General features: G+C 43.1%; 4 protein-coding genes across 12 annotated transcripts in view; 3 read left to right on the forward strand and 1 right to left on the reverse strand.

Moving 5' to 3' along the window:
• Window positions 1–5,282, forward strand: part of LOC126852706 (probable serine/threonine-protein kinase dyrk2) — a 142,953-nt gene extending 137,671 nt beyond the window's left edge. For all 5 annotated transcript variants that reach the window (XM_050597770.1, XM_050597779.1, XM_050597761.1 and 2 more), the window contains 2 exons: window positions 68–197; window positions 422–5,282. In XM_050597770.1, the coding sequence (XP_050453727.1) occupies window positions 68–197; window positions 422–905 (614 nt within the window). In that variant the 3' untranslated portion in view covers window positions 906–5,282. The remainder of the gene's footprint in view (window positions 1–67; window positions 198–421) is intronic.
• A 495-nt stretch (window positions 5,283–5,777) lies between these two features.
• On the reverse strand, window positions 5,778–7,408 carry LOC126853211 (coiled-coil domain-containing protein 43). Its single transcript, XM_050598802.1, has 3 exons — window positions 6,959–7,408; window positions 6,167–6,555; window positions 5,778–6,066 (listed from the first exon to the last, which is right to left on the reverse strand). The coding sequence occupies exons 1-3, from the start codon at window positions 7,121–7,123 to the stop codon at window positions 5,994–5,996; spliced, it is 627 nt and encodes a 208-aa protein (XP_050454759.1). The 5' UTR covers window positions 7,124–7,408; the 3' UTR covers window positions 5,778–5,993.
• Window positions 7,409–7,631: 223 nt separating this feature from the next.
• LOC126853175 (cytochrome b-c1 complex subunit Rieske, mitochondrial-like) lies at window positions 7,632–9,219 on the forward strand. Of its 2 annotated transcripts, none has more exons than XM_050598721.1 (4): window positions 7,632–7,946; window positions 8,226–8,378; window positions 8,464–8,641; window positions 8,741–9,219. In XM_050598721.1, exons 1-4 carry the CDS (start codon window positions 7,739–7,741, stop codon window positions 9,027–9,029), a joined length of 828 nt encoding a protein of 275 aa, XP_050454678.1. In that variant the 5' UTR covers window positions 7,632–7,738; the 3' UTR covers window positions 9,030–9,219. The 2 variants fall into 2 exon arrangements, with proteins under 2 accessions (XP_050454678.1, XP_050454687.1); XM_050598730.1 differs by having other exon boundaries at window positions 7,632–7,832.
• Window positions 9,220–9,654: 435 nt separating this feature from the next.
• Window positions 9,655–27,473, forward strand: part of LOC126852974 (zinc finger protein chinmo) — a 48,819-nt gene continuing 31,000 nt past the window's right edge. The window contains exons 1-2 of one of the 4 annotated variants that reach the window (XM_050598313.1): window positions 9,655–10,133; window positions 23,550–23,777. In XM_050598313.1, coding sequence (XP_050454270.1) covers window positions 23,657–23,777 — 121 coding nt within the window. In that variant the 5' untranslated portion in view covers window positions 9,655–10,133; window positions 23,550–23,656. Of the gene's footprint in view, window positions 10,134–16,363; window positions 16,480–18,219; window positions 18,522–22,389; window positions 23,151–23,549; window positions 23,778–27,473 lie in introns of those variants that run through there. The other 3 variants (XM_050598302.1, XM_050598333.1, XM_050598323.1) reach the window with 3 other exon arrangements.

Raw genomic sequence — 27,473 nt, forward strand, 5'->3', positions numbered from 1 at the left:
TCTTAAAGATAAAAGTGAGCGCGTGCGGCGTAACGAATTCAAAGAATCGACTTTAAAATCATTACAGATCAGAAAGGGAGTCCGCGATGCGTGACAAATAGCAAAGGTAAAAAGAGATGGGCAGGTAGCAAGAACCTCTCAATGGCCCTTCGGTGCTCCGACATGCTGTTCGTGAACTTCGTTAGCAGATGCCTCGAGTAAGTTTACTGCAATATGCAGTGTTTCCGCGCGGACATTTATAGCAGAATTTTTATACACTGATAAAATTGAATTTAGAATTAAAATGATTGAGATTTTGAAATCTCTAAAATTCTTGGTTATGATCAATCATTTCATGGAAATGATAAAAATTTTTTTATCCGAAATTTTACGAATTTTCTATTCTCCGACGTTATTCTAAACGATACCATTTTATTATCAGGTGGGATCCAAAGAAACGCATGACCCCCGACGAGGCGATGCGTCACGAGTGGCTAACTTCGTCGTCTTCTTCGCATGTGAGCTCCTCCTCCTCGGCGATAGCCTCGTCGACGGTAAATGCGAGCGGGAACACGACGACGACAACCGTCGAGACGTCGCGGGAGTCCGCGCATGCGCCGCAGACAGTGAGCGTGACCGTAAGCGCGCCGCGGCAACGAGCAACGACAATGGAAGATCCACCGTACACAATGTACCGGCTTTACAAAGGTCGTAAGTATGTTCAGAAGGTCTCGACCGGCACCGATGGCACCGATAACAGTGGTGGCCTAATGGTAAAGAGCAAGTTGAACGGCAGCGCGAGCAGTCACGCCCTGGCAAGCAGCACACAGACGGCGACATCGAGGCACGCATCGACCGGTGATATCGTCGCGAGTCTGGATCCGAATCTCGATGACTCAGGCACGTTCCTGCCGCCGATATTGTGAAGTCGGGTTTGTGCCAGCCACTTCTAAGCGCGCTATTCGCGCACTGATGCGATTAGCAGCCTCGCTCTTGCAGATGTGTAGATGACATGTAGATGTTGTTTGACATATGTCAAGAGCAAACGTGATTAAACAAACGGCGCGTGTAGAACTGGTTGGTCGATTTCTGACATTAGCGTTCCCCGATGCCAAACGGGCTAGACACGTAGAGTCGCTAGTCTCGGCATGTATCGAGCTATGAGGCCAAAATGACGATCTGACGATGGAAGTAGAGCGCGCGGGCATGCCGATTGACGAGCGATCGATTCGCGCGTTTTCGGGGACACTCGATGTCACTCAGGTAAACGTAACAAATTCACGCGCGCATTATCATAGTTACTTGCGAACAACATAAATTTTGCTGCTCACAGCGAGAATACTGGCAATTGTTAATGTATATCGGTTGCGTTTCAACACGGACCATCATATTTAGCTGATTCGGATGTTTATTTCGCGCGAACGTATAAAGTGCACGACGGGTGTATCGGGTGATAAAAAATCTCGGCCATAGATATAAAAAAATTACAAAGAATATTGGCAGGATGCGTAGTTTGCCTTACTGTTGACGAGCTCGCAAAAAATTTGCTAGACGTCGCTAGTAAAAAAAAACTCGCGCGAGTAAAGGCAAGGTATATTATTATTAGCGTAATATACTTTAAATAAATAATTATACGAATGTAAGCGACGCGATACGATGCATATATATCATCGATATACATATGTATCGTCGCGACGATACGTAGAGAAGCGAAACAAATGTCGACACAACGATTCGTCCGACGTTGCAATAAAAACGTCGAGATCACCATCGAATTACGGTCGCGCCGAAGATCTGTGAGTCGACCTGTGTCGTCAACACAGGGTCGCGATTAATAACGAAGCGTCAAGGCGAGGAGTAACATTAATACGTGAAGCATGCCCCAGTTTAACGAGGCCTGAGTAGTCTTATTGTGATATTAAACTACCACTGTCTTACTTAGATCTCTCTGATATTAAGAAGTAACGATCGCTAATATAATAATTTCAATTTACTATTAATCATTATTTTCTTATTATATCTGTAATAATCGCTATATCGTCACTATTATCGTAAAGATATAGCTGCATATGAATAATGAGGTTATCGTCGATAATGGCAGAGTTAACATTACTTACATACGCGTAGGCATGTACAGATTTTAATTACGCGTCTTTTAAATCCCAGGAACAGCATGTGTAGCTAGTTCGCTTTATAAAATACATATATTTGATAAAAAAAGGCCGAGAATTTTTCAATTTCCTACAGCGCTATTAAACCGCTCTTCTGTTGTTATTAATCGTCTGTACGATATTGTAACACGCACTTTATTATATCGGAATCTATTAAATCGATTAACGCATCCCGCGAGACGCCTCTCCGCCTTCGCGCTTTACTACTTATTTACATATTACTCGTAGCTTTCTGGCATTTGATTAGCGATTTGTGATTTAACGCGCCATTTCGAAGTCGCGAGCGTTTTGCGATATGCAGAGGATTTGACGAAAAATTATATTGTATAGAAGTATATCATAATATTAGGCTACTTTTAGACGTGGTAATTGTTCGATGTGCCCGTATCCATTCTAAAGTTTCGTAAAGTGAATGCAAGATTCTCAAATTCATAATAATAATATCATTCTGATTAAAAATGTGAGACGCGTCACTCCACCATTTGCTACTTTTAAGCTTTCATCTCGGAACGATATATCTTGATTTTTTTTATGCTTTTCTCGACTTAAAGGTTTCATTGTATTATATGATAGCGTTGAAAAGTCTATTAAATTGTCACGTGTTTTATATATTACTATGGCCAAAAATGGTTGTATATATAAAAGCAAAGATACATGAATGCATCGATACTTGTAAATTACGATCACGTGTAACAGACTGAAACGAATCATTATTTTATATTGCTAACAGACAAAAAGCGAAATTGTTCCTAATAATTCGTTCCGCAAATCTATACCGATTCATCTTTATTTCATTTTAGCGAACTAGTTCAGTTCCTTTTCTGAAGCGTTTGATTCGCGGTAAGTTTTTGAACGTCTCACGCTAATAAATCAAAACGAATAAATCAGACTTGTCACGCAAAATCCATTTAGCCCGAAAACTAATATCGTATCAATCATAGTGGTATCGCGCGACATCATCGGCGAACACAGCCAATAAAGATGAGCGGAGATTACATTAAGAATTACATATATAAATATAATTCGTATGGCGAATCTGCCCGAACGAACGACTGACGAAGTAGTATATATATATAGCGCATATATACATATATATTATATATAATATTACGTATTCTCACACACATGATTCTCACGATTTGTGTGCGGGTTCATAGTAGTCGCTCTCGAGTGAGCGTATCGATCATCATGAAATCTCGGGCGAGCATTTCGTTCGATTACTCCAGGCAAAAAGAAAAAGAAAGAAAAGAAGCATTGACAAGCGTCTATGAGGCGGCGATTTCTATAGAATACGAGATATGTAACAAATTGGGTATAAAATAAAGATGTAATGATGATGCGTGCATGCGTGCGTGTCTACGTTGGAGACTCGTCTCCGAAATTAACAGGAACGAATGTCGGAGAGGGAGAGAGAGTGTGACACATACGCAATTATGCATATATCTATTATATAAATATATACCATTGCACGTGAAGAAAAAAAATCATACAAAAGCGAAACAAGTTAAGTCTAAGATACATAAAGGATATAATTAGACGCGACCGAAGAAAACGCACGCGAATTTGTCATCTAGAGTCTCCCCCCAAAACACTGTTCAATTGTACAGTCTTAAGTCTTTTTAGTTGTGTTCACTATTGTATACAGAGGGATCAAATTATATGTATGTGTATAAAAGAGACGTTGTGTAATCTGCGTAATTGTATCATTACACATACTGACCCACATACTCGGCGCGCATGTGTCGCATCTAAAGAAACATAAGAGAAGTATATTCGTGTAATGAAAAACGCGCTAATGTTCTTATGTTTTGTCCAATGCCGATCAACTTGGACACAACCAAGTCTTTGTCTCCCGGAAGAGACACAAAGTCAATATAAGCTGCAATTGAAGTTAACCGACGTCGGCGAAATCGGATTAGAGCAAAAAATAATTAAAAAAAAAAAAGAAAAAAAAGAAAAAGGCAAAACATAAACATGTGTCAATACCATCCGAAAAACAGCGAATCGGGCGATCCTCGAAAATTCGTGTTCGTCGAAAACTGAAAGTTACTCCACTTTGCACTTGGTCAATATTCGCAAAGGAATAATATTATCATATTTCGGGATGATTTTTCCACAGTGGCGCGGACGGAAAAGAGAGGCAATCGCTTTTTCTAGTCCAGGATGTAACGAACGTGCTCCAAACGTTTTCACACATTTCGCTTGAACATGATGGAAAGAAAGAGAGAATTATGTGAGAGAAAGATAAAACATTCTCTCTGATTTCAGTAAAGGGATGCTCCACGCGGCGTATATCTGTTAGGTCAGTGTGTAATTAATTAACGAGTTTTAACGACGCAATTAGATGCTATCGAATTAAATTAGTATAATGCGTGCGTGCATAACTCTTTTTCTCTTCCCGGATAATGGATAACACGTCCGACAAGAGGATCCCGAATGATGTTCATCGTGGAAAGTCATCGTCGCGACGGCCTCGTAGATCATCCTCCAGTAGGACAATCATAGAGTTACGAATTTACGTTAGATTTACACGTTAGTAAGTTTTCATTAGATGATAGATGCGCGAGCTAGATCGTACGAACGAGAGCGTTCGTAAAGTTCTCGTCGATGCGTGAGACGATTCCAAGATGGAAATCGTGTGACGAAGAATCGTTTAGATTTTATTAAACGCCGGCACGCGACGAAAGTTGCGTTTCCACCCGTACAGTCGGAAAAGATCACGGTACGCGGATCCGCGCGGAAATAGAATTATCTGAAGGAAGGGGGGAGGGAGAGAAGAAACTACTCTGATAAATGGGAGCGCGGGATTCATAGTGATTTGTAATTTGGCGTTCAACTGCGGATGTTTTGTTATAAACGTAATAAGTGCGAGTTCGTCAATTTTTGTCCACACTTAACTTTAGCAAACGAAAGAATTGCTAAATAATAAATGATTATTATAATTGACATTATAGTATATGTATGTAATGATACGATACTGAAGCATTATCATCTTTTGTATCATTTGTTTGTTTGTTTTTATCTTACTGCGTTTGTCTTTCATTATTAATGCAATACCAAGATGACTCAGTTTCGACTCGGTATATCATCTTGTGTGTACATATATACTAATAAAAAAAATATATACACAAACGCAACGAGCACGTTTCGCAAATATCCTCGAGATTATATTCCTTAAAGATTTTCATATTCCCTCTCATATATAGTATTGAAAACTTGAATAGTATTAGATACATGTTCTATAGAGTATTCAATATCAAATATCATCGGCGATTTAAATAGTTTATTTAACATATTCGTATAATAAAATAGAACGCAATACTCTAAGCATATCAAGAGATGAAAATTACATCTATACTCAGAACTATTGTCGAGTAAACATGGATTGTTTTGCTTTTAAATTAATAGTATATTTAATAATTAATAGTATTAATAATTATTACATTTTAATAGCAAACAATATTATACACATAATATAGAGAAAAGTTCTGAATACAAATTATAAAATTATGTTAAAAGGATAAAAAAGGATGAGTATAAATAACTAACCTCTCGAGGAAGGGAGTGATGTTTTAGACAGAAGGCACAGGATGATCCAACAGTAAGAAGGAATCGTAGAAGATATCATTTGTGATGAATGCATTCATATTGAGTCTACAAATTCGTCTTCTAACGACATGGGTACTACACATATATTCTTCTAATGAAAATATAAGATGACTGGTTTAAATAACTGTCGGAGATCGTTGCATGCACGACAATAAGGATAGATGTATACGAATACAGCAGCATATATGTATTCAGTAATTTTGAGGTAAATTTTGCATTGCTTTTGTTTCGATGCTACCTTCGTCTCTCTCCTTTTTGAGTTTTTCTTTTCTCTTTTTTTTCTTCTTTCAATTGTTTTTGCTTTTCTCTGAAAAATAAAAAAAAATATTTTTAAATTTTATAATTTTATTGATATATATAATAGATATATGCATTTACTAAAACCAATGCTGTAATCATTATCTTACCTGTCTTCTTTATCTTTTTCTTTCTTTTTTTGGCTTTCAAGTTTGGCCTTTTCTCTTTTTTCTCTTTCTTGTTGTACAATAGTTGCTGCGTTTAAATTCTTTTCGATTCCACAGTCTCCACCACCAGCCCCTTCTTCTTCCCCATCTCCTTCACTATTATCTTCATCAGACATTTGACTATATTGTGCTAGTATAGCTTCCCGTATTCGTCTCTCTTCCTCTGTATAGCTCTTCTGTGTTGTTGTAGGTAGACTCTGTGATTCCAACATCTTAGCTAATCTGACATCGACATCTTCCGTTGGTGCAGATGCCGTAGTTAAATCTTTAGCTGGCAACCACTCTGCCCATGCGCTTAAGATTTCTGCTACATGTTTGCTGATATTATCCTCCTGTAAACAAAGGCTTTATATTGCAAAAGACATTGCACAATCTAATGTAAAAGCGACAATACATTTTTAAATATCTAAAAGAGAAAAAGAACCCTCAAGTTTGAAAGTTACATAGAATAAGGTATAAAATTTTATTGAAAATCCATGTATTGTGTATCAATCTTCTCAATCTTTATTTTTATTAGAATCTCTTTCTCTGATGAGTATCTTTCTAATAAAGGACAATTACATGGCGAGATGAATAATCGCGAAATACGCGCGCGCGTATCAAGATTGGTGGAGAGTTGTGCGTACAAGGCAAAAATCCGTACTTTCGGGATGACCTCGCGTCTATTTTCGACCGGCTGACGATGCGACCGCGCACATTCTAACCTCAAAATCGTCGGGCATAATATCCACTTACCGTTATGCCCGCGAGTATGCTCTCGAGAGCCTCGGTTTTCTCGTCCTCGGGCTCGTCGCTTTCGAGAATGCCCTTGATGTATGTACCAAAGACACCCTCGTCCGTATTGAGGGCCTGCAATTTCTTGCTGAGCCAGGCGTCGAAGGAATTCGCCGCGACCGCCATTGATCCCGGGCTTTCGTGCGGCTTATCGCCGGACACCTCTCCGCACGCTCGACGCTCAGAGATGGAAGAAGGAATAAGATACAGGCTCGTCGCGACTGCTTCGAAACCGCGCGAGTGTCAATCACATCTTGACACTGGACGTCACTCACCGGCGATCGAGACGGTCATCTCCGCGATGCCGCGGACATCATTCGGCCAAGATCATCACGTTACATGTTACATAGCTAGATACGCACAGAGAGTCTCGAAGAGCGGCCATGCCGGCGTTTTTAAGATAACTTTTTTTCTCAAAATTTAGACGGAATACAATAAATTTTTGAAAATAGATACTATTTCTCGGAAATAAATTCAATTCAAAAATCAAAGACAAAATAATCATATATTAAATCTCCCGCACAACGAGCGCCATCACATTCATTTCTTGACAACTGAAATTATTTAGCCACGATTGACATTACCGACATTTGAAAGTGATCGAGGTTTGATCCAGCTTCTAGAAGTGGACGTGATGGCGTTGCTGTTTTGAAAATTTAGTGCTTAGTGGCGTAGTGTAGAAACATTTCGTGTCTGCGAGATCTGTCGTTTCGTTCATTCTTACGTGTGATTCCCGTAAAAATGAACGTGATCGCCAAATCAACGACTATCTCGCCGTTTCTGCGGGCGGCGGCGACGGTCGTCTCGAACGGAGGAGTGCCCGTAGCGGCGACCGGTAAAGTTCACAAGCCGAAGGTTACCGTTCCATCTCCCGTCAAACGGGTCCTCGGACAAACTCTCTATCAGGATCTTCTTTCCGGACCTACATGCATAAGCTCGGGAGTCGCAGGTGCGTTCGTATCAACGATCCCTTCTGCGAGTATTCTACGAGAATCTGTATTATTTCCCGAGAAATTGAGACGATTCGCGATTATATAATCAATATGCGTACTTTGCAGATTGTTACTCGTCACGTTGAGCTTATATATGTAATGTTACTTCCAAATAGTCTATTAACGATATATTAAATCGGTATAGTTTTATTACTGTATACTATAGAAGATCCTGATAAAGCTTCTAAGCCTTGGAGTGTAACAGCGATCACATGATTTGTATTGTGTCGTTACAGTTAGCACGCAAATACATCAGCGGCGTTTGGCGCATACTGACATACAATGGCCAGATTTTACAGATTATCGTAGAGATGAAGTAAAAGATCCACATGCAAAGTCAAAGGAGAGTGCATCATCTCGAAAATCTGTCTCTTATGTTATAGCAGCTGGCAAGTATATAAATAATATCTCATACGATTTATTTAAACTTCAAATAATGATGTAATTTATAATTTACCTCCAATTTGTATCCAGGATCTTCTGTAGCAGCTGTCTATGGCGCAAAAACAATAGTACAGGATCTGGTCGGAGTGTTAAGCGCCTCAGCTGATGTACTTGCTATGTCAAAAGTCGAAATAAAGCTCGACACTATTCCTGAGGGTAAGAGTGTTGTCTTCAAATGGCGCGGAAAGCCTCTGTTCGTGCGACATAGGTACGTATCATATTATGAAGATATCTTTTATTATACTTAGCGATTTTGCATAACAAACGCGTTTATCTCGCCTCTTGCGCGTCTCGCGAAAATTTACAGAAGTGATTCAGAAATCGCGACCGAAAATAAGGTGGACGTCGCGAGTCTCCGCGATCCGGAGGAGGATAGCGCTCGCGTGAAGGATCCTAAGTGGCTCGTCGTTATAGGCGTTTGCACGCATTTGGGATGCGTGCCCATTGCAAACGCGGGAGATTTCGGCGGTTACTATTGCCCGTGTCATGGTTCTCACTACGACGCCAGTGGTAGAATTAGAAAGGGACCAGCCCCGCTAAACCTCGAAGTACCACCATACGACTTCATGGAGGACAATGTACTCGTTGTCGGTTAATTACTATTCCGATTATGTAGTCAAATAAATTATTTATGATGGATGCAAACGCGCGTAAGACTTGTCATCAACGCGAGAAGAATCGGAAAAATGTGTTTTGTATATTTCTCGAGATGTTGTTCAAACCTTACATCATGGGTATAGCGAGGCTGCTGTATCGGATTTAGAATAAATGTTAAGTATAAATGTTCATGTAACGCATTATTTATTTTTACCTATATATAAATATCTTTTAGCATATGTACTTGAAGTATTCGGACGCGAATTGTTCAAGTGTTTACTTTTTTATATCAATCCAACTAACTTGATTTACATCTCTCTTACAGCTCGCGCACAGAATACAAAATATTTACGATATAAAAGCACAATTTTTTTGGAAAATTGGCCGATGATGCACGATCGCAGGCACGGGATTTACTAGATCCATCCCTGTTTGGAAGCCCTGCATGAATCCTACGCATTCGCCTTCCCCTCCTCTCCTCACGTCGCAGTTACCGGCAATCGCAGCGCAACTCGTAGGTTCACTGGCAACTGGCAGGGGTTGCGGAGATGTCATCGCTTCCGCGAGGAGGCGCCAGCGATCGGCGGCGGGGCCGAAATTTTCTACGAGGGGCCACGAGCGACCGACAATCGTCATCTCGCAATCGCCGGGCGATCGCTGCCGGTTCTCTTCAATCGCCCTCTCGTCGCTGCTGGCAGCGTACGGACGAGAGAGATCCTCGCGTGGCGTGATTAGTATTCGTATAATACTCGGCCGTGTTTAATCGTCGCCGCGTGTTTTACCGGCTGATGCGCGCGGTCGCGGCGTCTCATTATCTATCTCCTTCTCTCCATTTCTCGCGGCAAGTTAACATATTACATACGCGCGCGCCTTAACCCCCTCGCCGACCAGCTGACTCTCCCACTCTCCGTCTCTCTTCTCTATCGTCTCTCTTCACCCGGAACTGACACTTGGAACCATCGCCGACGACGACGCATCGTCGACGATGTATTGCCCGGTCGCCGCGCGCCATCAGCGAGCCTCGCTCCGTCGAAAGGGTTGAGAAACATAAGGATCGTCATCGCGAGGTAGCAGTAACGGAAGGAAGTGCACGCCGATTGCCGGTGAGTACATACTAATATATCCTTTTGCGAGTTTTCTTCCCCCGCTATTGTTTACCGAAATTCAAGCGACTAGTTTTTTTTTTCTGCCAAACAGAGAAAGCAGAATCTCTGCGCGATGAGAAGAATCGTTTCTTTCACATGATTTTAAATATTCGGGCAATTGCGAATTGTATTTACGAGCTTTTGACAGGTACAGAATAATGATTTGAAAGGTACAGACTTGCAAAATAAATTTTTAGATACGCGTTGCCGTTTATCGAGGGATAAATTATATAATTATATCACAAAATTTATCGTCTTTAATATTGACATGTAATATCGCATTTATTTCTCAAATATCTCGCTCATGAAATGAGAGCGTTTTACATGCATTTCTTTCAGACGCGAATATTTCTCGCACTGAATTTTTTTTTCTCGTAATAAGTTTTCTACTCTTGCTCATACATATCTCACATTTCTAATTCAATTTAACGCGGCATCCTCTGCGCGCGCCAGGCGGTTGCTCTAGTTTTTGCAAGTTTTCGCGATGTTGAAATAAACTTTTCAGTTCGTCCGAGTGAATGCCTTTTTTTGCAAGGCCAGAGAACCTCACTTATACTGTCTCGCGGTGTTGATATCGCATTCTTCTTCATGGAATTTCATACGTGTTCCGAGAGTTGATACACAGTCGTTGCTGCGTCGATGACAATAACAATAATCGCGGCAAGTACATTTGATGACAGAACATTGTTTTCCCTCTCGCTTTCTTCCTTTTTTTTCGTAATAGTTTATTATTATTATAGTTTGTACAGTTTCGTCGATAATTTTATTTATTCCATTATGTACAGAACGTATAACATTTTTTAGCGTGTTTTTTTTTTTCAAGTAAAATTGCTTCATAATTTTTTTTGTGCCAAAAGTCATCAAAAGTTTGTACGTCCAGCTAATTGTAAGAACTTCAACATTCCAGAGTAGCAATCGTTTTAATCGATTGTACATCATATGTTTAGTACATAATGTCCCGGTCGACGATAACCGTCCAATAAGTTTCGCGATTATATCATTCTTCGTATGCTAGTCCTTGTTTGATAACACAGATATCGGCACAAAGCACACATCGGCATGTGTTTGTATATCTGCACGTCGGGGTCATTCCGACGATTTCCATATACTCGATTCGTATTTTGCATCCCGGTAACGGTTCTAGTAAGAGCAACCACCGCGTCATCGTTCTCTCATTGTTAGCAGCAAATCCTCGCGGCTGCTGATCTCTCTTTTCCAATTTACATAAATTATGTAAATTACATTATGTAACATATAACAAATTATGTAAATAACAATGACATTGTTATTTGTTCGATATCGTCCATGAAACAGTCAGGCTTCGATCAATCTAGACCTTGATCAACTTTGACACGTTATAATTAGGATCGTAAAGTTTCTACATGATAGAACGAGGAACAATGTTGGCGATAAAGAGAATTAAAAATCTGTTTACATCGTATCGATATCGGTTCACTACTTCATGGAGGACACAATTCGTCTCGCATAAAATATATTTACATACATACTTATCTTGAAATATCTCGGAAAAATTAAGAAAGAGCGCGAACACGTGAAATTATATATTTTAATTAATTATATTATATCGTAATTAATTACATTATCGCGTGAAGATGAGAGATGTGACGAAAGTGCCGACGCGTGCCGCATTCACAATAATGTAACATTTTTTCCCCCCATCGATCAATTGCGTCCTCGATGTGTTCTCCTTCGGAGATCTCTTTCCTCGCCCTTTTCGGCTTGCCCCTTTGCAACTTTGTTCTGGCCGGGACTGTACCCGTTGTTCGCAAAGACGATCGTTACTCAACCCCGGCAGTGAGTATCTACAAGAAAGTTGCAAGTGCAAAGGCTGCGAGCGGACGCGAGTTGCGATGCAAATGCCGTCAAGCCCCGGCATTCTAATTCTTATGCGTCAGCGAGCGAGAAAACGCGGCCGAGAGTGCGGCGTGAAAGCGCGCGCGCGCGCGCATAGAAGAAGGGAGCTGTTGTCTCCTCTCGCAGGATCCAGTTCCCTTTTTCGCCTTCTTTCTCTCTCTCTCTCTCTCTTTCTTTCTCTATTGCTCACCTCCGACAGCGCAGGACGAGAGTCTCTCTGTGCTGCTTTGTGCCCTGCATCCATCGAGAGCGAGTGCGCTCTCTCATGTGCGTGCGCGCACGCGAAATTGCGTGTGCCGCAACAAGAGAAAGAGTGAGAGACAGTGAGAGAGAGAGAGAGAGAGAGAAAGAGAGAGAGAGAGGACGAAACCCCGCCGCACCACACGCGGGCCTTCACGCTGGAGGAGAATCAATAGATGTGCGTTGCATCTTGCCCCTCCTCGTCCCCCCCGCAATCCCCCTCTTTACGCGTTTTGGGCTGCCACCCTTCTGCTACTAACTCCGACCTTCGCACGCGGGCGCGTCTCCGTGTACTTGGCGAGCCGCGCACGATTTATGAGGATCGCGCAGGCGATCCATACTTGAACGCCATCAATTTTTATGAAATTCGAGATTATCGAGAAAAAATCAGATTGATCGATATAATCGAGAAAAATCGAACTAAGCGCGATGCACTTTTATTTACGCCATGTATGAACTTGATATGGAGCATATTGAAATTCTTTATACGTTGTATAAAAGATTAGGTATTTGTCTCTTATTTATAAAAGAAAAAAAAAAGAATAAAAGAGAATATATCAGAAAATCTTTTTTCGTTAATAAATCTATATAATAAGCAGCGTTATTCGTGAATGGTTCATGAGCAGTTACATTTATTTCTTAGGGATAATTTATGATGATACATTTATTTTCACGTATTCTTTCGCTACATTTCGAAAAACGCACGTTCCAATAATCGTTTCTTAAATTTTATACATACATATACACACGGTTCGCGCCGTTTTCGTGCGTTTGCCGTACGCCATATTGCCACCCTTGCCGCGCGCTCGATCCTATCGTCTAGGAACTTGGCGCATAAATCAAGATATGATGTCGGATAAAGGCCAATTGCCACGTAGTCCTAGAAAATGATGTAATTTGGTATGTGCGCCCGGCTCGTACTTTCGACGTCGAACTTGCCGCGACATCGATTGCCCACAGAGATACCTGCGTGAATATCAGTCGCCCCTTTCGGCCAGCTACTGAATTATTTACATCGACGATTGTCGCTGAGAAAGCGCACCTTTCTCGCCTCGCGTTATACGTATGTGATTAGGAAGGGTTAAATTAGGAATATACGATGTATATTCTTTTCAAGTTTACTAAAAGAGCGATGATAATTCGTGACGAAGTTTTTTTTCCAAAAGATACTTTCGACGATTCGCGCTTTCGTTTATTGTACATTATAAATAATGGCCATGATAGTTTTACATTTTTATATCAAAATAAAGTACGAGAGAGTGAATTAATTATTCATCATATTTCGAATAAAAATTGAGATTGTGTTCTTAAAATTTTTATTTTTTGCCATTTTTTCGTTTCTAACGATAAAGATCGAATCCTGCTTTACGATGAGAAAAAGTGCGGCTGTCGCGGATATCTGTTCCTGGATATTACGCAACATCGAGCGCGATATCCCTCGAAGAAATAATAGCACCGCAAATAAACGGCCTTACCCTTCCTTTCCTTCTGCGGCCGTGCATCATCATCGTTGGCCAAAAAGAGATCCTCGACTTTAAGCATCGTGACGTTGGGCGTCGCATCCCGCGTGCGTTAGGTAGACCGAAAGTAGCGACAAGGTTTGGAGGTCGATAGGACGGGGGCGGAAATCGAAGGCGAGACCGCGAAGGGAAAGCGGCGAAAAGCGAGAGTGCGAGTAATCGTAATCGTAAACACACTACGGCGCAACGTGGGTGGAGGAGAGGAGAGGATGATGAAAGAGGGAGGATGAGAGGAGAAGCAGAGAGAAGAGGGGGAGGTAGAGTGAGATCGAGAAGAAAGGGAAAGGTAGCAAGGGAGAAAGGACGAGTGAGAGTGAAGAGGGCGGGCCGAGGAGATGAGGTGGGAGAGGGTGGCGGACGAGAGTGAGAAGCGCAGGTGAAAGTGAAGCGAAGGTGGTCGAGTCGGAACGGCAGCATTCGGGGAGGGTGAAAGGAGGTTAATGATTAGTTCTTCCGAGGTCGGGGGCTGTTGCCGGGTGCAGGTTGCTCGGCTTTTCCCCTCGCTCGCCCTTTCCTCCTTTTCCTCCCCCTCATCGTCCTCCTCCCTTCTTCTCCTCCTCTCGCTTCCTGCCGCCGCCATTCCGCGCTTCCCCTCTTGCTCAGGGATGTTTTCACCCTCTCGCTCGCTCTCTTTATCGCTCGCTTCAACCCTCCTCGTGCTTTCTCGGCCATTCTACCTCCAAAAATTCAAACCCCGCCACCAAGCTACCGAAGCTACGCACGCACGACGAAGCTTGCAAGGTTGTTCTCCCTTCCATCCCAGGTTGCTCCCAGGAACGTGTCGATTATTTATGGGGCCGCGGAGCATAAACACTGTTTCAGAAAGTTTCTATTTCGGCAGGAATCTTATCGGTGATTGAGATTTTTTCGAATATAGCTTGGGAAAAAATATTTACCCGGCAACAGCTTGTTTTTTATACGACACTTTTTCTTTAAATTTATTTCGATAAACCTATCGTTGTACAAGTATTACATATATTTTTCTTCTTACATTAGAATGTTACATTGAAATTAAATTGAAACTTGACAATGTTTTTGCAAGAATTACGTATTTTTGTTTTTGTCGTTCTTAGCATTATAATTACTTATGCACATAATATAAATATAATTAAATTACATAGATTATCGTTTAGATATAAATATTATACATTAATTATATATATATATATATATATATATATAGTGAAAAATATTATATTTAATACAATAAAATGGCTTTGCCTTATCATCGACGAAAGATGCGCATTGCAATGTAGCAGCGAGTCTCTTATATCGATCCCGAAATTGGCGGCATCTTCGCGTTCGAGAGAGAAGGAGAGGACGCATTCAGATTCACCTGCCTAATCTGACTAACAAATTTTATGCAGGGGACAAGTGCCGCCATATATACACCGACCTCCAATCTTAATGATTAGAGCGTGGCTGTTGAGATATGCTCTTTCCTCAAGGGTATGAGAAAGATTTCGTAAAGCTCAGCTCGTGTACGTTAATTTCGAATGCAGGTGCACAGCTCTCCGTTGTTAAGGTCGGCGGTAACCATCATTGCGTATAAATAATTCAGCCAAAGCCATCGCGCGCACGCGTTTATGAAAATTCATGTTTGGACTGTATATATACTGTATATAATAAAATAATTCCAAATTATCATATTTTATGCGATACAGAGTTCAGAGTTTAACGAGAAAACCATCTCCGTAATTTTCATGCCTCTTAAGTGAAATTTATATTTACAAATTTGAATTATAAAATAAATTGCTTTGTCCAACATTTATATCGATTAAAATAATAGCGATGTTTCATACATACTAACTGAATCGCTAATTTCCTAATTCCTTTGTGTGCTTTTTAAAATTTTTCCGCGAATATATGACTCTGTTTATTTGCGCTGCTTTGTCAATAGTGAACGAATTGTTTGCGAATTCAGCGTTCTATTCTAGTTTGTCGCGATTTCTATCGTATTTCTAGACGTAGCAACGAGCTTATTTTGTCGATTTCTCCGGCGCCGCTGCGTCCGGTGCTTCCGTTCGTTATCCGGTAGTCGGTAGTTAAATTATCTTATCGATTTGCGCGAAAGAATCTCTCCACTCCCGCGAACGAAAGAGAAAGTAAAAAAAAGAAGAAAAAAAATAGTGGAATAAGGGGGAAGGGAGATTCACCGTAGCCGCGCACCGCCCCTTGCAGCGTCAGCCCTGGCACTCTAACGGCCCCCGAGGACTTTCCAGCGAAAGTGATGGCCGTGGCTGCGTAGGAAAGGGAGAACGCACGGGGGCGGCGGTGATGCTCCGTAAGTTCTCAGCTTCTGGTGGGGTAACAGAGTCGTCGTTGACGGAGGGGGGTTGGTTTGATCGCGAGGGAGGTCGACTCCGGAGGACGGCAGGAAGGACGGCGATACGATAGCGTGCGGAGGAGAGTGCGGAGGAAGAGAGAGTTCGCTGATGGTAACCTTGCAACCCTCTTGCGTACGCGCGGCGAGGAAGGGAGACTGGAATCCCGCGGTCGGAGGGGTGGCGGTCGGTCACGGGCTTGCGAAGGCAGTCGGGGGTGCAGCCGCGCACCGGGTCGGCAGTGACGGGCGTGACGTAGTCGGAGGAGGATGTATGCCCCTGTTGGCGAGGGCCCCAGCAACCAACGACCATCCCTGGTCAATCCATGGTGGCTTCATCCGCCAGGTACGACCGACACGACGAGTTGTTGTTGTTATTGTTGTTATCGTTGCTGTGCCGTGTCCGTCTTCGATCTGTCACGCATTCGTTATCGATATCGACATCACGATGCCGATCCCCTTCATTCGGGGACTTGTTTGTTTTGATCACGGATATCTCGGGGATCGAAGGATGCGCAGGAGGGCGAGAGATGCGAGGGGCGGTTTCGAACTTGAAACTCGCGGTTGCGCTGCGAAGAAGGAGGAAGAGAGACGTGCCCGCGAAAGCGATTACGTATCACGTGATGTGAAATAGTGAATTTCGGATTAGCATCTTGCGACTGACGGAACTATCGTGATGGTCCCGTTTTAACGCGTCAGTGAAAAAGAAAACCGCGATGTTTTGAACTCGGAACATTTTCCTCGCTTTGTTGATTTCATTTTTTTTTTTTTTTTGTGATTCTTTTAAGGAGTAAAAAATTCTGTTCAAGAGTAGAGCCTAAATATTTTTATTTGACATTTTATATTGCGTCATATAGTTAACAAAACAGCTATAACCTTGTCAGTACTTGATGTTGAACTTGTATGAAATTTGACGTATGTGATAACTGCATAATGACCACTTTATATTCGATGACGTCAAAACAATGATATAATCGCTATATAAACCATATAATTCCAATGTCTATATTTGTTTCTCGTATGTATGTTATGAAAATATATAAAGCTCATACTTTACATGCAAGCTCTATTTTGGGAATTTATTCCAATTAAACAATATACAATTTTGGGGACTAGTTAATTTAATTTTATTACCGTTGATAGCATCGCTCTCTGTATATCATTGCAGTTCCGATTTGACCTCGAGATTACGGTTATGTTAATCCTCGCATGCCGGCCATTATTACATGCATATTCCGTGATTTTACGCTTCCTTTGTTTCGACCTCCGCGAAGTACGTGCACGTGCAGCGACAGCACGTGCATCATGCGCCCGTAGCGGTACTTTGACACGGAAGTCGTTACTTATTTCGCGCCGTCGTAAAACGGATTGTACAAGTCATATCTCTCTCTCTTCCACCTAATTTCCCTCCCCGATGTCGCTCTGCGGCTTCGAAAAAAACGCAACGTTCCCGCCGGATTCCCGGCTCCCGTGGGGCGAAACCTCCCTCCCGCTAACGACCGCCATTCGGGAAATTTATTGCGTCGCGCATTCGCTTTACAGCGGTCAGAAAAACTACTCCTTCATCGCTCCGGACACGAAAAAGCCAAATGCGACTTCCGCGGCAATTTTCGAGATCGTTTGCTCCGTTCAATGCTCGAATCTTATTGAATAAAACTATCTTGATATTGAAATACGTTAGACCATGATTCTTTGTGGAAAAAGAATCTTGAAATATAAATTCTTCGAGTTTGTTGTTATTTTGCTCTAATTTTGTTATACATTACAAGCGTAACGATCGAGAGCGATGCGTGCATTTAATTAGCAAACGACGAAGATCCTGAAAAGAGAATGGATCGGAAGCTCGTTTTTACCTCCGGATCGAGGAACGACGTGCATCGGAGGCGGACACCGCGGTCGCTCGCTCGTGACGACAAAGTCCTCTAGTAGGAGCACACTATTAAGTGCCGGCCCAAAACGTAGGGCCGCTGGTGCGGCAGGGGAGGAGGAAGGAACCCGCGAAAGAAAGAGTGAGAGAGGGGAAGTCGAACGAGCCGGGCATAACCCGTAGAACAGTCCAATTCGGATCGTGCTTCGCGCTGGGCGTTTTTCGGCGTCATTCACGCACTCGCGCTCCGTATCACTGCGAAGTGACAAAGGGCAATATTGTCCCCCGAGATGATTGACATTGATGATTGCACATCCGCGGCGTGATCTCCGCGTTGATTGTCGTAACCAGAGTAATTGCGGTTGTTGCACTCCTCCGTTCTATCTGTCAACCGCACCGCGAGTGAGTCACGGTGATCGTTTCGATGTGCGATTTCTCTTCTCGAAGGGTACCGCTAGTATAATTGTCGCGAATAGAACCTCCTTGGACATATATTGCATCGAGGATTTATGAGAATTACGGTGAGGTTTTTTTTTCTCCTTTGCATCGAATACAATTCCATTCGATTATTCGCGAGTAAACTATCGAATGTCTGAATATTTAATGTAACGTGACTTTTAACGTAAACACGCAATTGTTGACGTTTCATGGCGCGAATGACGTTTCAAGAGATAAAAAAATTACAAAATTGCACGCAGATTGTCCCTCGAAACTCTGTCAACACTGTCGCTCGATGCTCGATTATTCGTCACCGGCAAAAACGCGCTTACATCATCGCGCCTGATTGAAATAGATTCACAATGGCGACGATTACATGAGAAGAACATCGCGTCGCTTTACTTTCATCTGTGAAAGCGCATGGATAAGCTTTTTCTCTTCCGCAGCCGGATTTTTCGTTTTAAAACATATTTGTGCGGCAACCTGTTATCTGAAACTAGTCTCGGAGACATTGACCTCCAAATTAGTTTCCGCCACGCATCGGCTCAGATTAGCGATGTGACATTATTATCTATCTACTTTATACATACACATACATATGTAGATTTCGAGAACTCGTGATTTTTCGTACAAATGCATTTCTAATTTCCTCGATAATGTTAGAAATTTAAATATTTCAGAAATGAATAATAATGGAAAAAAGTACACGATTTATCATTTTTTTTTCTTACAGCAATCTTCAATAAAAAATCCTTTCAACGTATTCTTTTTATTTTAGAAATACGTAATGAAATGAAATGAGAACGGATTGTCTTGATAATCTGCGCGAGCTATCTTTTACTCTTGGAATAGAAAATACATCTCTTTCTCTCTCTCTCTCTTCTTTTTCTCCGAATCGTGAACATTCGTTGTCAAACATATTCGCGCCTCTCTCCTTGGCATTTTCATCAGTACAATTAACCCTTTGATTCCACCCTCCGGATAATTATTGTCTGGATTCGTACAGATATCGCTCCCTTTTTCCTAGTCTATCTCTTTGCTCGTAGGCAAGATATTGTGTTGATCCTACGAGAGACGAATGGAGATTATTTTCTCGAAGCACAGTTCCTTCGTGGAGTTCATATTTTCCATAATTTTGCTTCGGTCGTTTTCGAGTCATTTTTAGACTGCGCGCGAGATGTCTTCCTCTTATTTACATTTCTCGATATGCGAGCCATATTTATCATCAATTTCGGTTGATTAATCAGATAAGCGAAACGCATATGCAGTTGCAATTTAACGTTCCAAACGCAATCATTCCGCAGCAATTAAAACTAGAAACTCTTATCTAATCTTTACAATTACATTATCACTATTTTTTTCCATATTTCAATTTATTCACGATAATGGTGCTTTCCATAAAAGCGCTAGTGCGTTCTTAAAGGATATTGAGCGTATCAAAAGCGGCACTGCTTGTGAACGGCCTGTCGAATCGAATCTAAGCCCGTTATTCGTAACGCATTAATACGGTTTCCTTCGATGACGGCATTCTCTCCTGATATCAACGCGTCAAAGACAACGATCGCGCTTATTGTTAAAAGGTGTCTCATGAAAAACGGCATCGCCGTGCCAACGGCGCCGTTCTTGTTTTTCTGTTTTCGTCGAGCCACGACACACGCGCTTTTCATTTAGATAGTTTCCCTTCCGCTCTCCTCCTCTGTTCCCCTTTCGGTTGCGTTAACTCTCGACATCTCGACGACTATCCTTTTCCATATATTCGCCGTTACTCGCCCTCGCCAGGCAATACCGTCGCCCATATTCAACCACCTCCATACCACTCCATGATAAAGGCGAACGACGTTCCTCAAAGACCGCATCGCTCTCTCTCTCTTTCTCTTCTTTTTCATTTCGTTGAGTCGGCCAATTTTTCTTTCCGCGAAATCGCGAAGACTGGAGATCGCTTTTTATTGCCCGACCGCATATAAGCCGTATCCATATCGGAATACATATCGAGTTTGCACGATCACGGAAGAGAGCTCAGGCTCCTCATTCCGCGTGTAGGATCGAAGTCCCGTCTATTTTCGTCTGTTATGTTGTGTCGATATTTTTCTTACATCTATCTGCGAAAACTTTCACACTGGTATATACATTCTACGCACGTGAGCGCAGAAACGTGGCGTCAGAGACGAGATGCGTGCTCTCCTGTAATGAAATGGCTCTCGGAATAGAGTCAAAACACAAAAGATACGCCGATAATATCACATCCCTTCCCGCATATTTTCGAGAAATCCGATTGAGAGAGAGAGAGAGAGAGGAGACTCTGTTTTTCCGACGCACAAACGCGATGACATAATACCGCCGCCATAAGAGCGCCGAATTACGACGCTGGCGGACGCGCGCGTTTGCCCACACACACACAAACACACACACACACATATACACACACACACACACACACACACACACACACACAAACACACACACACACATATACACACATGATGTCCGCGAGCTACGCTGCAGCGCGCGCGTGCGCTTCCAACGCGTCTGTGCACACGCCCGTTTTGTGCAGCGCCGTATGTATACCGTGTGCGTACGCGGAATACGCGTGTTGCGTGCGCGCGTGCGGCCCCCATGGCGACCTTGAGCCTCCCTCTCGGACCTCCTGGCCCCTCCAACGACCAGCGTGCGTTTTGCCACCACGCAATGCCCGCGATCCCCACCCCTTCGCCGCGATGCGTACATCTCCCTTCTTCTTTCCCTGCCCCGCTTCCTCCCCCTCCTCGTATCACCGCTCTGTCTCTCTTTCGCGCGGTTCCGGGCCACGCAACTCGAGGCGCCTCCAACGCCTAAATTCCCCTCCGACTTTGCTTTTCGTGCCGCGCGGCGGTTCCTAGCGATGGGCATCGATCGCATCGTTGCCGTTGATTTTTTTTTATCCGAATTCGAGCACGCGATGTATATATCGGGCCTATTCCTGACTATCCAAAAAACAGATAATTTCGCGACAAGATGGACATACCGAATTTTGTCGAACCCCGGCATTTACATGTTTATCAAGGTTGCCACGCAGCACGTTCAAGGATTTTCTTTTTCTGTTACGCGTTCGGTGCTTTCTTACAAAACGCATCATGCTCGCGATGCGACCGTGATATTGGGTAAGTGATACCTTAAACGATACTTTAATCTACACTCAAGTTGGCGATAGCAATGCTGAAATCACTTCATCCTTGTTGTTCATCATTGAAAATTAAACAAAGACAGTTGATACTCGCAAGCATTGCGATCGCCACGAGTAGCGTAACCATAGAGGCGTTAGGTGAACGAGGAGGGTAAGGGGGGATTATACTCGAAATTGAGACGGGACCAGAGAGAACGTCGTAGCGCGCGCAAGAGCGAAAGAGTTCTCCAGTCCGGAGAGGCGAAAAAAAAAAACAACATAGGAGAGGGAAGCGCTGCGGAGCCGAAACTTCTAGCCTCAAGCAATCCCTGCCCCTCCGAAGAAAGAGAAGCCGCCGAATCGTCGATCCCCTGCCCCCGGCCACCCACCCGAGTCCCCTTCTCCCGGTGATTCCGAATTACCGCCACCACCGGGAACGCTGAAATTCTCCTTCCCCCCCCTGCCCACCCACACATACGCGCGCACACACACACACACACACACATGCTGTTCCGCGTAACCGCATTTGCATCGCCCATCGATGACCCATATTTCTCGGCGATACACTAGCGACGACGATGACGGCGGTCCCTCAATCCTTGCCCTCCCCCGCCCCTCCGCTCACCCTTTCTCCCTCTCGAGCGGTCCGTTTCCTTTCCCCCCTGCCGTCTCGCGCGGTGCCGCGCTACCTCCTCGTTCCCTCTCGCTCGCGCCCGCGCGATTTTTAGGCTCTCGCGGCGGACCCTCCCGCCCGCGGACCCGGGCCCGTCGGCACCGCAAACGACGACAGTCACGCGCGATTCGTTCATGTGCCAATGCGCGATGCAAGCCGGTGGTGATTCGATTTTAGCCGGCGTGTACGCATAGTCTCAGTCAGTCGTCTAGCCAGTGCTCGTGCGTATCGGTGCGTTTCACGGCCGGAATAACCGAAAATTCTACTTTCTCGCGCGTTCTAACGGAGCACGTTTGATGATACCGAGCTCGGTCCCGAGTTGCGATCGGATATTTCTTTCGGTGATACTACACGCGCAGTGTGGACGTACACAATTGCGCGGAACATGCGCCGCGCATGGGACACGTGCGCGCGGTGTCGAACTTTGTAACTCTCCTTCTCGCTCTTCTGCCCTGACACAGTGCTGGTGGCTTTCACGGAACGCGAAACAGAGAGACGCAAGTGCGTCTTTCGAAGTGTAGCGTAAACACCGGTTGTTGTTAAAGATCGTCGAGATCGGTGAATGAAGTCACGGTATCACTCGCGCTTGACACGCCCCTGACATCGGTAAGATCTCCTCTCCTCTTCTCTCACTCGGCGCTTTATCGCAGGCGTCGCGGAAATGCGGTGGAATTTTGACATGGCGCAGCCGGCATCGTGTGCTCGCGGTTCGTAACTGTGTCACGAGTACACAGTCGAAACTTGTCGAGACTTTGGACTTATTGGAGTTATTTATCATCCCCGATTTCTCGGACACTCGAATTGGCGCGCGAAATCGGCGACCGTGCGCGTCCTATAGTTCCTCTGTCACGATAAACGAAACGAGTATTACGCACTCACGGAGCCGGTGAATCGAAAGAGGTATGTCGTGTTTACGAGGTATCTCCGTATCTCGAGGTTATCAACATTCAACATTTCAGGCTGGAGTGACAGTAGTGCGATCTGATATTTCGTCGTTCATTCACGGGGACCAATCTCGATATAGTACTACTAACTTGACAATGCGTACAACGTCAAATAATGCTTTATCTATCGGAAAAGTCCTTTCGCAGAGATATGAACTTTTCGATGCGAGACATTTCCTTCATGTTTATTAATTTACGAAACTCTTTTAACGATACTTTTGCGACTTTTATTCCAACAGTTATATTTCTTCCGCAATATGCTCTTTAATTGACATCCTTCAACAACCATGTAGATATTCTCTATGACGAGAGAGAAAGAGAGATCGGTCGATAATCGAGACTGCTTTCTGCGTAGCTGGACGAGCAATTGGGCACGAGCGCGATCAAGAAGGTAAATACCCATTGGAAGGTAGCTGCGAGAGGGACGGTGAAGGTCACGGAGTTGAGTCTAAGGGTGGCATCATGGACTCTCATCAGCAGCAATTCTGCCTCAAGTGGAACAGTTTCGGCAGCAACCTAGCAACGACGTTCTCGAACTTATTCAAAAGCGAGAGTCTCACCGATGTCACCCTCTTCTGCGAGGGTAAGTTTCTTAAATACCATAACATATATCCTTCTCTTTATACGTAGGATCTACTCGTATCTCCTTGCGACATTACGCGAACGGACTTTTCATCGAAATAATCCTTTGAAATATGAGTTGAAAACGCATTTTATAGTCGATAATCGTCGAATATTTCAAAGAAAATAATTAAATTTAAGCGTGACGCGATAATTGAAATAAAAATCAAATTCAAAGAATTTGGTTGGTTTTGGTTGGTTATTCGAAAGCCTTGACTCTTTGGTCTCACTTATGCAGGCAGAAGGTCGCGGATGCTTGAACGCACAAAAAGAAAAAAAGAAAGAAGCGCGTCTCTATTGACGCACTTCGTGCGCTCGTAATATTCCGAAGATGTCGCACGCGTTGCATTTATCGATATCAATATCAAATCTTTGAACGAGAGTTCTACATGCATAGACATAGAAAAAGACGTGGTTCTCGGAGACTTTCACTTTTTCGACATCATCCAAGATAACGTTTCAAATGCCGGCTCCGATCACCTGATGGCTCTTCACCGTTATTCGTTCGAACAGCTTTCAGTTACGCTCGTGATCGACCGTGTTGACGCGTTGCAATTAATACGGCACCGGACACGTAATCGACGGCCATCGATTTGACGCGATGTGTATAAATTAACTCGATGCTCATTTATTTTTCAATGTAAATGCCGCGCGTTACACAAACGACGATCAAATGCGACGAAGAATTCTTGCGTCATAATATCGCAAATTGACTTCTCTTATGCTTGAGAGTCAGACGACACTCTTGACTTGTTTTTCTAACGGGCTATCATAGCAATTATTGAACGATTTTTTGCTCTTTCTCCCTACCTCTCTTTCTCTTCTTTTTTTAATGGAATTTTAATTACAAATTTAATAAATTTATCATATTTCGTGTAATATTTTGTATAGTAAATAATTATAATGAAAAAATATGAAGAACGCGTCGGTAAAAATAAAATGTAAGAAGTAAGATTGCGAGAGATATGATAACGATATGATTTACCGAAAAGTAAATCCACGTGAAAAATAAGCCGGTAAATATTATTCTCATATATATAGCGCAAAAATAAAGTACACATTAAAGTGATTGAGACAGAGCGACAAAAAAATCGATTAAAAATCTCGTTTAATTAATTTCGCGCTTTACAAATCGCGTCCGACCAGACGCGAGCCATGACTCCTTGCGCGAAAGGGCCGGCCTAGCCGCGTTGCATTCGCACTCTACTACTTTGTCGGCGAGTGGTACGAGTTGGCGATTGCATAGGAAGAGAAGTGCACGGGGTGGATGATTGAACGGCCCCCTACCCCCGGTGGTCGGCCAATCGAGTATCAGCCGGTATGCACGGCGCGAATCTCGGCGCGGCACGGTGTCCAAATGCAGCGTACAAACACACACACACACAAGCATACGTGCACATGCACACTCGTACACATACGGAAATTTCCTTGTGTGATGCCTTCCCCACCGACGCGACGAATGCAGCGGCCGACTCTTGCGGATCGTCAGCGCGAAACCGCAGTTCGCATCGAGCAGCGGTGCAACGCGCTCGTTCTAGAAGAATTTCGATCGTGCGAATAATTCGTCGGGCGAGCGCGATCGATTTTTTGTGCGTTCGAAGAGTAAGTGTAAAAATTTTAGCGCGAAAAAATCTGATGAATAGAGGATGGTATGGGAATTGTGACGCCAAAGTGTCGTCAGTTCGAAAACAAAGAGTAAACATGCATTGTAATCTATGTGCGTGATAAGTGCATTACGCGTATATATTGATTTTTATGTATCTATTAGCAAATATCCGGAGTTCCGACGTCAATAAAATTCGCAAGGTTTTATCAGTAGTAGTGATAACGATGCCACCAGTCTGTGAAACTAGATATTTACTTCTTTATCGTTCGCGGTGAATAAACAAGAATGTGCAACTTTCGGCAATGCTCCTACTCCGCTTTTCGACATGTGTGACCAATTAATGTAAGATGATAAAGCAGATACTATTTATTTATTTAAAAATGTTAAGAATGCAGCGTATGAAGGCGAGATCGATCAACAATGAATATCAGAGAATTGGTCAAGTTAATTGACTGGTTGTCTCGCCACTTGCCACACGAGTCATTTTTTTCTATTACGGTCCTCGTGATTATTTAGATTGATGGAGTAGCGCCGCCGACTTGCCGAAGCTCCCATTATCCTCGAATCTTTCAATGCAATTAAAATGACTATGCTCTATTTGCATCACACACAAGAGAATTGAAGTATAATAAAAACTTTGAAATGTATAAGTGACATTTTTAGTTACGAAAATACTTTTGGACTTATGCTTCGCATAAGCCTTCAGAGTACTACTATTTCCCGAGATTATGCGCTAAAAGAATAACGAGATTATGTTAAGAAATGTTTTTGGTTTGTCACAATATCGTTCTTTATTTACATGCCATCATTAGATTTTATTCGTCTTAATTGATAAGGATAAACAGTTTAAATGTGCACGTGCAGTACATTATCGGCAAAACATCAAGCGAATTAAACATCGCGTCGAGTAAACACTTAATTTATCATGGCACTGGTCCGATAAAATCTATTCGACATACAAACCGGATAAATATACCGCATAGAAGCGATAGTGAGGGATTATCTTTTGCAGTTATGCCACAAATATACGAACTTGGAGAGGCCAATTAAATAGTATGTATAATTGTTACAATTTTCTTTGCAAATGTTTGTTGAAAAAAATTTTGAATATGCTAATAACTAATATTCGAGAAAAACGAGATTGCAATATTCGCTTTCCTCGCAAGACTTTTCCCGGATGGGCGGAAACGATCAGCCTGACGAAATCGAAGTTAAAGTTCATTGATATCGATTCGCGATAACCCTCGCCCTCTGCTCTTCGGGCTGGCACTTCCGAGCACTCTCCTCATGTTTTTATCAACATCGATATTAATTCCACCGTGCGTGCAACCAGGTCCCGTGGCGTGTGCTATCCCCGCTTAAAGACAACCCGTCATTCAATCCTCCTGATGTCTAACGCTTTCACCTCGCGCGTGTCCTGATTTACGAAAACCTTGTCTCTGCTGCAATGCCGATAGCTGTGAGCGCGCGTGGAGAGAAACCAATAAGAAGTTTCACCGATTGAAGGAAAACAAGCGGTTCCTAATTTCTTCCAACGATTTTGAACAATCTCTTCGAATCCCTTCCCTTATAGTATCCCTATACTAATGGATCGAAAGACGCACATACATGTATCTTATATGCCCGTTTTGAAAAGTATTGGCGCCTACATGTTCGAATCTGTCCTTGAGTATCACGCTGAGAAATCATAAGATAAGAAGTCATAAAATTCTTCTGAAAAGGGCAGAGGAAGCTCGACAAGTGGGAAGGGTTCAAGGACGAGACTCGGGGAAAGGAGCGCCAAATCGTAACGCTAAGAAGAAGCGCGTTGAGCAACTATCGAGAGTTCATGGACGTGCGCATGCGTCTAAAGTGCGTGCATCAACAATGTGCGTGTACGTATCCAGCTTTAGGAAGCCCGGAAAGTAGGCCTCGGTTATACAGTTAGATCTAACCGTCCTTCTCTCTTCGTATTCTTCTCGACATATGCAAGTCGGGGGCCGCGATATGGAAGCCGTGACGAGCTCGTTCGCAATCAAGAAAATGAGATAGTAAATAAATTCCATCGATTCA

The sequence above is a fragment of the Cataglyphis hispanica genome, chromosome 1, assembly GCF_021464435.1.
Source record: "Cataglyphis hispanica isolate Lineage 1 chromosome 1, ULB_Chis1_1.0, whole genome shotgun sequence".
Taxonomy (NCBI): domain Eukaryota; kingdom Metazoa; phylum Arthropoda; class Insecta; order Hymenoptera; family Formicidae; genus Cataglyphis; species Cataglyphis hispanica.